The 14,224-nt window shown below is 39.5% G+C and overlaps 1 protein-coding gene across 1 annotated transcript in view; it reads right to left on the bottom strand.

The window, feature by feature from the left end:
• Positions 1 to 14,224, bottom strand: part of WDR27 (WD repeat domain 27) — a 64,510-nt gene that overhangs the window by 31,294 nt on the left and 18,992 nt on the right. Inside the window, exons 18-20 of the mRNA XM_083348815.1 lie at positions 12,473 to 12,606; positions 9,745 to 9,842; positions 8,535 to 8,656 (exon numbers count right to left, since the gene is read on the bottom strand). Of these exons, the coding sequence (XP_083204941.1) occupies positions 8,535 to 8,656; positions 9,745 to 9,842; positions 12,473 to 12,606 (354 nt within the window). The remainder of the gene's footprint in view (positions 1 to 8,534; positions 8,657 to 9,744; positions 9,843 to 12,472; positions 12,607 to 14,224) is intronic.

Genomic DNA, 14,224 nt, shown 5'->3' on the forward strand with positions numbered 1-14,224 from the left:
CAACCATAAATGTACCTGCAACTATGGTCATAGGTTGTGATTGTCATTAAGCAGGTCAACAAATAACCACATTCTAACCACACCCAATCTTATGACATTTCCATGATTTCATGAAATCTCACAAATTCTTGTAGGAGAATGACAAATATGTCAAAAAGATTTTGACATTTGTTTGACATCTCAAGACTCTACTTTTTGGCATGAAATCATGGAAGGTAAGATTTAAATGGGTTCCCCTTTTTTTAAAAAAAAGTGTACAAATTTCTGGGTCATCATGTGAGATTATATAAGGGCACATGGCATCCAATCCCTTGTTAAAATGAGATTAATGTTAAACGTGTTTTAAACAAGACAATTGAAGCAGAAGTCTGAGATAAATTGCCAATAATCACTTTCATTCAATAGAAACTGGAACATTTTTGAGGTCTGGGGATGATCAAAAAGCATCCAAGAAACATAGTTTGGAACTATATTTATTACGAAACTTTACACAGAGTACCTTGTGGCTAATGCTAGGCTAAGAAATGAGAACACTGGATTTATAATCCTGTTTAGGCTTGCTGGATTGTATTAAAAATGTCATTGTCTTTCATCCAAAGCTCTGATTCAAAGGTCATTGTGTAGTCCAGTAGACAATAGGATGCCTTTTTAACATTATTAGCCAAAGAGCCAGGCACAGGAATCTACATGGTGGTTCTTTCTGAAAATCCTGGCTTCCTGAACACTATCTCTCTAGACCAGAGGTTTCCAAGAGGAGTATTTCAGTCAAGTCCAAATGTAAATTGAATCTAAGAAAAGCATACTTCTTATTTTTATTAAATACAAATCCACTGGCATTATTCTGATACTATTCTGCCAGAGGATAGATTATTCAATCCCGTATCATAATCTTCTTCAGAAGATTAAACACCCTTCATGATTTGGGGCAAGCATGGCCAAGAAGAGAAATATGAAGTGCCGCTATGTAAGTAGACTGTGTGCTTTTAAGGCTGGATAAAGCCCTTAATTTTCCACTAACCCTGAATTGAATGCCAATCACTGAATATTCATACTAGGTTGATACACCTTACTGGGTGTGAGAAATAACAAGGAAGCTAGGAAAGAAAACAAAGTAAAAGCAAGTAAAAGCAACAGACAAGTCAGTGACAATTCATCTCATAGATGGCAACACAGCCCAGGTAGAGGAAAAATTAAACAAAAAACAATAAAATATAAACTAACATAAAGGGGAATTATATAAAATTATAAAACTGTTAGCCTTAAAATTTGTTAATCTTGTATACAAACACACACACACAGACACACACACACACACACACACAGAGAGAGAGAGAGAGAGAGAGAGACCTATACGAATGTATATATACTCCAAATATCCTTATATAATAATATGTGCATCTGCTGGATTGCACCTTCATTTTCTACTTCTAACAGCATTTCTTCCCAAAGCTTTCCCAAAGGTATTTGCTTAATACAGCCATGGTGTTTGGCTGCCAGCATTTCACTATAAAAGTTGAATATATGTTGAAAAGGTTGATTTAGGATTGTAATCTTCCATTTTTCATGAAAATAAGACTAATTTCATTCCCCATGTGGCTGTATGTCCACAAATTTCAAAGTGAGCTCTGCTTAACTAACTTGAAATCATTCTGCTGACATTGAGAAATAAAACAGAGAAAAGGGCCAACATATAACAAATGATACTTGTAGAGTTTAGTATAGTTAAATGTTGTAACAGACCAGTCTCATAAAACAACATAAAAAAACTATGCTAAAGTCATTTTAAGGAACTGTTTCAATTCTACAACAGAAAAGACATTCAAGATGGATGGCTGTCTGTAGCCTGACTAATGAGGATAACAGCATGGTAGGAATAAGTCAGATTATATCCCAGTGCGCCTATATTCCTTTAAGTATTGGCACATAACACCAAAGCAACTCAGTGTTAATGTCTTTAACCTAAAATTAAAAGATTTGGTTGATAAGCAACCAAGTACAAAATTTCACCCATACAACTTCTACTCCAAAGTTTAGTTCATGATATAGGCACCTAAGGCTTCTTTTTTTAAGTTAATACAGAAGTCTGTTCCACCTTCTAAAACAAATCACTCTTCCACATCCTGTGGCTTACTTAGACAAGTACAATTAATCCATAGCATGCTATTTCCTACTCAATGTCTTTCTGATGTAAGAGTTTTTTGCAAATTGAATCAAGTTGAGTCAGTACCATGTATTTATTTCCATTACAGAAATTGAATTAAATAAAATAACTGTAGTCTAGTTTGCAGAGTACTATAGCTAATAAAAAGAAGTCCTAGTTTAGAACACCTTTTTAAAAAACTGCATGTAAAGTCCGTCCAAATAATCACAATTAAAATCCATAGGGAGAAATATACAATTTTATCACTTAAAGAAGAGCCACTGACAAAATCTGGAGCAAAGATAGTACAGGAAATGTAGTACAGGTATAGTATAGGTATGCTCAGCTAATTTTAAAGATTGATATGAAGAATAAGGAAAACCATAGTGTCTAAAATGACAAGATCCATATAGCTTAAGACTTTGTCTACAAAACATTCTGGAGATTGATATACCACCAATATCAGATAGCAGACCTACACATTCTATATAGATGAAGCTCTCAAGGAATTCTAGAAAAACATTTAAAGCATGGGTGTCAAACTCGCTGTATCACGTGACATGTCATGACGTATCATGACGTTTTTTGCACTACAGGAGCTGGGGTGGGCGCGGCCTCCACATGAAGCAACTGGCCTGCAGGCTGGCCGTTTGACACCCCTGATCTAAAGTGAACCATACTACCCCAGATTTTTGAATTAATAATTGATGACTAAATTACACAAGGATTATTATTAATTTATTATTTATTTATTAATTAATATAATATAATATTATTTATTTATTAATATAATTTATTTATATACCGCCCTTCTCCCGGAGGACTCAGGGCGGTGAACAGGGCAATACATAAAAACTAGAAACAAAAATTAAAATTATTAAAACGTGATTAAACAATGCCCATAATAAATTAATACAGATTAAAAATTGAAGTTCATTTATAAAAATCCCACCCCGTCCCATCAGGCCAGGCCAGCTTGTTTAAAGAGATGGGTTTTAAGATCGCGCCGGAAGGAGCGGAGATCGGGCACCGTCCGGAGCTCGACCGGAAGATTGTTCCATAAATCCGGTGCACCCACAGAGAACGCCCTCCCCCTGGGGGCCACCAGTCGGCATTCTTTGACCGGTGGCACCCTGAGGAGGCCCTCTCTGTGGGAGCGTACTGGGCGGAGGGAAGTTGACGCCGGCTGCAGGTGCTCCCCAAGGTATTCCAGACCCATGCCATGAAGGGCTTTGTAGGTCATTACTAACACCTTGAACCTCACCCGGAAGACAACTGGTAGCCAATGCAGCTCGCGGAGCAAAGGTGTGACATGGGAGTATCGGGAAACTCCCAATACAACTCTCGCGGCTGCATTCTGTACCAGTTGGAGCCTCTGAGTGGTCTTCAAGGGTAGCCCCATGTAGAGAGTGTTGCAGTAATCAAGGCGAGAGGTCACGAGCGCATGAGTGACTGTACGTAAGGCATCCCGGTCTAGATAGGGCCGCAACTGGCGCACCAGGCGAACCTGGGCGAAGGCCCCCCTAGTCACAGCTACTATATGGTCTTCTAGGGAGAGCTGTGAATCTAGGAGGACTCCCAAGTTGCGAGCCCTATCTACAGGAGATAATAACTCACCCCCCATAGTGAGGGGTGGGATATCCTGAATATCCCGAGATGCCGGTACGCACAGCCACTCAGTCTTGTCAGGATTGAGTCGAAGCCTGTTCCTCCCCATCCAGACCCGGACCGCCTCCAGGCACCAGGACATCACGTCGAGGGCATCACTGGGGTGGTTTGGGGTCGAAATGAAAAGTTGGGTATCATCAGCATACTGATGATACCCAACTCCAAAACAACGAATGATCTCACCCAGCGGTTTCATGTAGATGTTGAACAGGAGAGGCGAGAGGACCGACCCCTGAGGGACTCCACAAACGAGAGGCCTCGCGGTCGACCTCTGCCCCCCTGCCAACACCGACTGCGAGCGTCCCAGGAGATAGGAGGAGAACCACTGAAGAACCGTGCCTCCCACTCCCAATCCCCTGAGACGCCGCAGCAGGATACCATGGTCGATGGTATCGAAAGCCGCTGAGAGGTCTAATAGGACTAGGACAGAGGAATATCCCCTGTCCCGAGCCCTCCAGAGATCATTCACCAGCGCGACCAATGCCGTCTCCGTGCTGTACCCGGGCCTGAAGCCCGATTGGTACGGGTCTAGATAATCCGCTTCATCCAGGACCAGAGGGAGCTGATGCGCCACCACACTCTCAACAACCTTCGCAAGAAAGCGAAGGTTGGAGACCGGACGAAAGTTATTCAACACAGCCGGGTCCAAGGCAGGCTTCTTGAGGAGAGGTCTCACCACCGCCTCTTTCAAGGCGGCGGGAAAACTACCCTCACTCAAAGAGGCAGATATAACCGCCTGGAACCAGCCTCGTGTCCCCTCCCGGGCTGCATAAACCAGCCAGGAAGGGCACGGGTCCAATAAACATGTGGTGGAGCTCAGCCTCCCCATAATCCTGTCCACTTCCTCCGGAGTTACAGGATCGAACTCCTCTCAGGTAACATTGACAAGACCGCTTGTGTCCTGATCGTCCGATACTGCCCAGTCGGAGTCCAGACCGGTCCGAATCCGAGCGATTTTGTCTGACAGATGTTGACTAAATTCCTCGGCACGCCCCTGCAAGGGTTCCTCACTCACCTCCTGATTAAGGAGGGAGCGGGTCACCCTAAACAGGGCGGCCGGGCGATTATCTGCGGACGCGATGAGGGCAGCGAAGTAGTTAGACCTCGCCACCCTCATCGCTGCGAGATAAGACCTAATATGGGTTCTTAGTCGCAATCGGTCGGATTCAGATCGGCTGGACCTCCAAACGCTCTCTAGGCCCCGTCTCCGACGCTTCATCTCCCGGAGCTCCGCGGAGAACCATGGAGCCCATTGGGATCTGCGCCGGGTCAGGGGCCGCAGGGGTACAACTCGGTCAAGTGCCTCCGTGGCTGTCCTTTCCCAGGCTTCCACTAAGGCATCTGCCGAGCTGTGAGCTGAGGAGGTAGGTGGGGACCCCAGTGCTGCCTGGAACCTCTCAGGGTCCATTAAGCGCCTGGGGCGGAACCATCTGGTTGGCTCAACAACCCCACGGTGGGGAGTGGCAAAACGGAAGACCAGCCGCAGGAGATGATGATCGGTCCATGACAGGGGCATAACAATTGGGAAGCCCCCACCAAGATCATCTAACCACCGACCAGATAAAAAAACCAAGTCAAGGGTGTGGCCTCCCTCATGAGTCGGTCCATGAATTACTTGCGTCAGGTCCATGGTTTTTTTATTAGATCACGGTAAAAAAGGTACTGTATTTTCTGGCGTATAAGACGACTGGGCGTATAAGACGACCCCCCAACTTTTGAGATGGTTTTCAAGATTTTTCGTCTTATACGCCGGAAAATCAGCGAGCCCGGGAAGGCACGCCCTTCCCTCTCACTGTGGAGGAAGCTGGGCAGGCTGGCGTCTGGCGGGAGCCGGCAGGGCAGTCCTGCGCACGCGTGCGCTCCCCAACTGTTAAGGAGCACGTCAGGACTCGATGCTCTTCCCTCTTGAGGCAGCATCCCCGAGGACTCCTTAGGAGCCGGGGAGCGATGCTGCCTCAAGAGGGAAGAGCGCCGGGCGGGAGCCAGCAGGACCCGACACTCTTACCTCTTGAGGCAGCATCCCCAAGGACTCCTTAGGAGCCGGGGAGCGATACTACCTCATGAGGGAAGAGCGTCGGACGGCAGCCGGCAGGGCAGTCCTGCGCACGTGCGCGCTCCCCAGCTGCTAAGGAGTGCTCCTTAACAGCTGGGGAGCGCACGCATGTGCAGGACTGCCCTGCCGGCTCCCGCCAGACACCAGCCTGCCCTGCTTCCTCCACAGTGAGAGGGGAGGGCATGCCTTCCCAGGCTCGCTGATTTTCTGGCGTATAAGACAACTGGGCGTATAAGACGACCCCCCAACTTTTGAGATGATTTTCATGGGTTAAAAAGTCATCTTATACGCCAGAAAATACGGTACTTCCAAACATTGTAACCTAAGCTCTCAACAATCAAAGGCTAATTCAGACAATATATATCAAGCCACATGTTTTGCTAACATATTTAAGAAGTCATATTACTTTTGTTTTTCTTTATTTACCACTCAGCTTCCAAAGTACTTAAGTTAGCACTTTTCTGGAGTACATGGAGTACAAATCGTATGAATGGGAACAGTATCAGTGATGTATAAGTCCTTATCTTCCAAGCTTGTTTAGTAATCTCTTGTAATCTAGTTTGTAAAGTGGCAGATTAGGGCACAATTTCAGATTTATATTGTGAAGTTACAAATCATGACTTGATGTTAAATCATGAAAATCATTACTTTTAGGTTTCCTTATCTCCCAGAGATCCCCAGAATCCTGAAACTATAACTAAGATTTTAAAGATACTCTTTTGCATAAATGCCAATGGGCCTAAAGCTGATCCAATGTTTATTGACCCATGTACTTACTGCAACTCAACACCATTCCACTATTTAAGTATTGATCATAGTTAGTGTGACTCCATAAATATATAAAATGTTACTATGGGTATATAAACATGATGGTCATCAAGCCTAAGGAATATGTGTGTATATATTTACAATGTACTAATTGACAGCAGGAAACTTTTCATGACAGTAAATAGTCTGGAATAGTGGTTAAAATGTATATGCACATATCAAAAAGGAAGCATATATTTACTGAACATAAAACTTTACTTAAGTTCCCTTAAGTAAAACATTATTCATGGGATGGAAAACTTAAGAAAAACAATTCAGTCCAATTCTATAAAAATGAACGTCTCCTAATAAAGTTTTGCCAGAAGGGATATCAGTGGTTCTATTACACATCTTGCCAATCATACTTTATGCACAATGTCATACTATCTAAACATGCATTGTAGTAACATGGAATAAATTAACACATAGGAAGGAGGTATTGAAAGTATTGTTTAGACTTACTTCCCTTTACATGACAGATAAATGACCTATTATGGTCCTGACACTGCTACCAATAGTGTTGAAGACTGGGGTGCAAATCAGTGAGCAAATTAATTGTAAGAAACATACTAAAGCAATACATTTACCAATAGAGCATAAAATAATGTATCTAATATTTCAGAAAACTAAAGGCAGAGGGTGGAACTCACTGGTGTATCTGCAGTTTGCTAGTTACATCTGTGCAACAGAGCTTCTTTCTAAAATCCATTGTATGCTAATAGAACAGCACGCAATAGTTTTGCAATTCATGGGTGTATTTTCATGAAAAATAATGATCCAGAAACTTATGGTACCTCAGCATGAAGCAACAGAACCTCTGGATAAAAAATTCTGCATCTATTAAAACTTTCCTGATTTAATTCATAATGTTCCAAAACAATTTTTTTTAAAAAAAAATGCATGTGTCAAACATACCACAATATTGTGTACATCATTTGTTTTGCAGTATTCATGAAGACAAAACACATGTCAAATGACTGAGTTGAGCAACACTGAACAGCATTTGGAAGGATTGCAATATGCAGACTGTACCTTAGACAATAATACTGAATGCTTATCTACGTTCCATGTAACCAAACAGCCCCAATAAGCATATTGAAAAACTCCAGAGACGCTATAATTTCCAAAAGCACAAGACAAACATGCATTTACAAAAGAAAGGGAGAAAAATAGGGAGGGAGAATACGACAATAATTTCAATGAACAATCAGTATATCCAGCGCAGTGGAAGTGGTTGATCAAGTAACAACAGATCTCAACTTCCTCCACATTGTCCCCATCTTCTGCACATTTTATTCGATTTTAATGTTTGGTTTTAATTTATTTATGTTTTAATGTGTGTGTGTGTATATATAAATATAAATACATACATACATACACACACACACATACATACGATGCCCATAGAATGTTAACTGATTTTCAAAGAAAGTTAAAATGAGAACTTGAGGGAAGTAAAAAGTAGTATCTTGGGGTGGAAGGGACACAATTGGGCTACCTGAACCTCTACATAAGAACTCTCTCTCTCTCTCTCTGTGCAAGGTTTTGTTAATCAAACTGAAAATAGAAGCCAGCTTCAGTTCTTCAATTCACAAGTTACCCTCAAAGAAGTCACAGAACTTTGAGTGGTGATAACTGCTTCCCAAGCAGAACCAGAGGAGCAAAAACTAACATGAATTATTTGCCCAGATCTTCCACCCAATGCAGCAGACGTTTTCCCAACCAAGACAAAGGCATTCAAAATATAAATCAACTGAACCTTTGCAAAGTTTGAAATGATTCAATCATTAGTTTATTCTTATGTGCACTTATTCTATTCATTTGTAGTTTGGAAAATATTGGAAATATAAACAGAGATGTGCCTACCTTATTTTGGCAAATCTGGTGAACTGATCTAGAGTGAGCGTCTCTTATCAGTGCTGCACTACAGCCCACGTTGAGGTCAAATATTTCTAGTGCTCTGTTACTCCCAGCTGCCAATACAATATCTGCAGTTTCTGTAAGTTAAAGTTCTGTTAGATAAATTATATGTTACATGTATGGCAGGCAGTATATCCAGGCTTTCATTTGTCAGGAAAAATATGTACTGCATTTAAATAAGTTAGAATAGGAATATCAAACTTTAACAGAAAGGGAAATAAGAGATGGTGACACGGAGTTCCACAGTCAGCACCATACAAGTACATGATTGCACATGATCCCAGGTTCCAGTCACTAAGGCATGACATTAGTTACCAGAATATGAAACCTCATAATATATTTTGTTATCTTTTTAAATTTATTTTTGCTCATTACAGGTAGTTGATTTACAACAGTTCATTTAGCCTTGGTGGAGCAGTGGGCTAATGCCTCCTTAAGTAACACCAGCTGCCTGCAATTAGTGCAGGTTCGAGTCCCACCAGGCTCAAGGTTGACTCAGCCTTCCATCCTTCCGAGGTAGGTAAAATGAGGACCCAGATTGTTGGGGGCAATTAAGCTGACTTTGTAATAATGCCGCTTTGGGGTGTGTGTGAAAGCCCTAATAAGCAAGCATATACATAGAATGAAGGCTACTGCTAAAGCTTGTAAGCCGCCCTGAGTCTTTGGAGAAGGGCGGGATATAAATGGAATTAAAATAAAAAAATAAAATAAAATAAATATTTAGTGACTGTTCCAAGTTACAATGGTGCTGAAAAAAGTGACTTATGACCATTTTTCACACTTATGACCGTTGCGGCATCTCCAAGATCATGCGATCAAAATTCAGACACTTGGCAACTTACTCCTATTTATGATGGTCCTGGGGTCAAGTGATCCACTTTTGCGACCTTCTGGCAAGCAAAGTCAATGGGGAGGCCAGATTCACTTAACAACCGTCTTACTAGCTTCACAACTGCAGTCATTCACTGAGCAATTGTGGCAAGGGAGGTCGTAAAATGGGGGGAAATCCACTTAACAACTGTCTCACTTAGCTTAACAGAAATTTTGGTCTTATTTGTGGTTGTAAGTTGAGGACTACCTGTATTACAATAAACAATTATAATGAAAGAACTAATGCCTTTTGCAAAACAACACCAATAATGATGACAGAGGATACAGGAATAGAAGTCATTCACTGCTGCAAGACTGGTAATTTCCACCGTAGACGACATTGGAAATTTCTGTATTGATTTGCAAACACTCTTTGTTCTATATCTGCAGATATAAATCAGATAAACATGTATCCTCTAGATTCATGAAGCAAAAAAAGAGAATCCATATTTATTCCAACCCATATTTCAAAGCCTTAGTTTTAGCATCTTTTTTATTCTTGCCTTTTCTACTTTGGAGAAATATAGGATCCGAATATTTTGTCAAAAAAAAAGATGTTCCTAACATATACTTTGTTATTATTAAAAAGAACTGCAGATCTTTGTTTTCCATATTTTCATTAACACACATCAGGTACTATATTAAGTTTTCCTTTAATCGACAAAAATAATACAAAACTCTGCAAAACTTAAGAATGATGCATGTATTCCAACAGCAAAAGTTAAAGGTCCTTCCCTGCACAGTGGAAAATATTGTTTTCCTAGACTTATACTGGAACAAAGAATGACAAAGAATTTCAGCTGATCCTGTACAATATATGCAAGCTTAGCTTGATAGTTAAAATGTCAAGTTCTTCTGTTCCACTCGTATTATATGCTGGGTCCTATCCAACACGATATGAGTGACTCTCAGCTTATGCAATGGGATTGTCATGATTTTTCCCTAGAGTTTGCTTTTAAGGCAGCGTGTGTGTGTGGGTGTATTTAATAGCAACAGGATTGCCAAAAAGAATGGGTGGGTTTTTCCTCCAATGAATTACCTGCATAAGCCTCCTGAACCTGGCAGAGAGGGGAAAATGGAAGGAGGGAATTTTAACTCTTTTTAAATCAGTGATCCCTGAATCAGGAATCTGTGTTACGGAATCCGCAATGCAAGAAAGCTCCTATTTATTTTGATTTTATTCTGTAATGCAAATCGTAGGTCTAGAATGCTAGGTCTGGATCAGAAATAATGGTTGGAAACTGACCAAAGAGAGAAGAAACCTGGAATTAAGGAGAAACTTCCTAACAGTGAGGACAATTAACCAGTGGAACAGTTTGCTTTCAGAAATCGTGGGCACTCCATCCCTGGAGGTTTTTAAGAAGAGACTGGACAGTCACTTTTCTGAAATGGCATAGGGTCTCCTGCTTGAGCGGTGGGCTGGACTAGAAGACCTCCAAGGTCCCTTCCAGCTCTATTCTATTCTAAGGAACCCAGCAAGACATAACAAGTTCAAATTCCTCTGTTTTCATGCTATAGAACTTGCTCACTCAAATCCTAATTTATAGGGGCAGGGGAAATCAATTGTAAAACTATGAAATTCAGTCCAATGCTATTTGGCCCACACATAAGTGTGTATGTCTAGTATCTGAAGAATACAGAAACTATGATGGTGTGAATGAGCCATCACAATTCAAACTATCCCTTAAAGCACTCTGTTACCTAGTTTCGGTAATGAAATGTCTGCAAGAAAACAAGCAAGCTCAGAGAGCACCAAGAACCCTTCAACCCATAAAGTTGAACTTTAATATAAGAGATTTAAGACATTACTCATGTTTCTGACGATGTTCCACAATTTTTTTTTCCATTTCAGCTTTTTACCAAATCTGACTCACCAGATAAAAGAAATGACAGAAATAACCCAGTGATACATACATGGAAGAAATGAGATAAATTGGTGTTACATAAATGACTAATAATGTCATGGAGTATCTCCTTTCTTAGTTTTCCCTACACTATAATTTCATCTGTCAAATGGGAAATGGCTTACTTTATAAAATAAATCATTCCCATTTTCTTTCATTACTGATTCTTCTCTTTTTCAGTTAAAACAATAAAGAATTACCTTTACTTGAGTTCTTTTAATTTATTGATGAATACCCTTTAGTAATGCTTACATAAGTGTATATATATATATATATATATATATATATATATATATATATATATATATATATATATATATATTGCACTGATTTCTAAAGCTATTTTGAAATAGCATATTTTTATCCAGAAGACAAGCCAGTTTTATTTTATTTTATTTTATTTTCTGATATTTAGTATAGAATAGAGCTGGAAGGGACCTTGGAGGTCTTCTAGTCTAGCCCCTTGCTCAAGCAGGAGATAGGTGATTGTCCAGTCTCTTCTTAAAGATCTCCAGTGATGGGGCGCTCAGCCTTAAAAGTGTTCTTTTTTTATTGTTAAGAATGAGTATTTACTTAAAAAATAGTACCTTTGACTGATTACTCTATCAAACTGCAGCAATGTTATGCATCCTTCTGCAGTGTGCTAATATTACATAACTCATAACTAGAAATAATATATTGGAAAAGAAAAAGAAAAAAGCAATAATAATTCCACAAAAGTTTTAAAATTAAATTTGATATAATGCCAAAAAAAAACCTAATTCTGATCAGACTCAATCTTCCCTCTTGGGACACATTTCGTTCCAATAATTGTTTTTATTTATGGCAACATTTTCATTTGTTATACAAGGTAATATCTACATATTTTGCAGCATATATAATAAATACTTAATAAGTACAACCTTAACAGCTATAACAAATCAAGATATATACACCAATGTTTCGGTTTCTGAAAGCTAGTGCCTAAGAAATCTCATATTTTACTATTTTTTTGCACTAACGGTGGTGTTTCTATACTGTTTAAAGAACTACTGAATGGACTTGTACATGTCAACAAAATATTATTAGCACAGTATTAAATTTTCTGCTAATGCTATTTTAAATACATACCGTTTTATCTCATCTTTGCTGGTGTCAAGATAGTATCTTAATAAACAAAATTCTGCTCCACAGGACAATAATATGAATGTATCTATATAATAAAACTGGGCTGATCGGACAGATTTGTGAAATATATCCTTTCCCTGAAATTAAAAGTACAAAATAAATATCGTTTATCCTGTAATTCTCATTTAGAAAACACAGGTAGTTCATTTATAGACCATTGTCATCTAGTTTATTTTTCAAACTGAAATATTTTTTAATTACCAATCTTAATTTATCTTACATTGTTCTTCAATGCAGTTTAAAGCAACATTTATCAATATTATGAAATTCCAACTCCCAATAGATTTAACCAATACACCAACAATTATATTTATTGGCTTGTTTTCTGGTTTATTTAAAATTTACTGCATTTATATCCCACCACAATCAGTTCAACTCATGATGAGGGATAGAAGAATTTGTTCACGTATTTTTACTCGCACCAAGAAATATCTTTTCTCTTTTTGCTTGCTTTTGCCTTGGAATTAGTAATTTAAGGAGACAGAGAAACAGAAATTAGTAAATAAAAAGTTCCACTGAAAATGTTGAGAAAACAAACCAAACAGAGGAAAGAATGTTATATTAATTTTTTAGTATAAGACGTAGGAAATCTGCATTGTTTCCATGTCCACATTAGATGGTTGTTATTGATTTTCTTTTAATAGTATAAATACAGAATGACCACATGAATAAAAATGACAAAAAAATATTTTCAGCATTGACTGGCGAGTTCCTCCTTCCAAAATTTAACTATGACTTCCTCCAACTTAAAATCTGAACTTATAAGAACATGAACATATATTTATGATGATAAAGACTCATTATAACCCAAAATAGTGCCAAGATTCGTTTGAGGGGAAGGCATTTATTTATAGGATTTAGGCATTTTCTGATTTTATAAGACCTCAGACCTATAATCCGAAAGAACTCCAAAATCCCAAATACAATGAACTGATGGGTACAATTATGAACGAAAGCCCTGTTCCACCCTATTCCAATTAGCTGGACAAGTCTGCAGACTTGCATGGGGGGAAAACTGTTTGGCAGGCTGTGGGAATGGAGCTGAAATCCTGAAAATTTCACCTCTGTTCTTGCAGCTGCCACAGAATTTCTATTCTGTTCATAGAGAGCAGTGAAATCTTTTCCAAGTTTACAAGAAGTATTGAAGAGCAAAAGGGCTGCCTGCCAGGAGGATTTCAGCACTTTGCATAGCTGAAATTTTTAGTTCTCAGCTGCCTACCCAAAGGATTCCAGCTTCATATGGAGGTAAAATAGTCCAGCAGGCATCTCTTTCGCTCTGTTTGCTTAATGACCAGGGAGATTGCTTAATGAATGCAACCAGTAGTGCCAGGAGTGCAGTCATGTCTTGCTTAATGATCGCTTTGCTCAACAACTGAGATTCTAACACAATTGTGGTCATAAGTCAAGGACTACTTGTAGTGTGGCTGCTAGGCCAAGAAGTTGGAAATGATAGTAAGGAAGAAACATTTCCCTAATGTCAGGCTTTGCTTCTTTGTTAGTTGAGACAGGATGATGATAAGCCATCTATGAAAAGAGCCTCTGCAGAAGATACCAATCTTGGAGCAATTTCATATTTGGTAGCACCACGGGTTGGCAAAAAAGCTGCTATAGTGGCAAATACAGCAAATACAGTCTATGCTTCTGGAACTATGCGAACAGGATGAGAAACACTTATCAATATCTATACTTCTCAAT

Source organism: Vipera ursinii (genome assembly GCF_947247035.1).
Source record: "Vipera ursinii genome assembly, chromosome: 1".
Taxonomy (NCBI): domain Eukaryota; kingdom Metazoa; phylum Chordata; class Lepidosauria; order Squamata; family Viperidae; genus Vipera; species Vipera ursinii.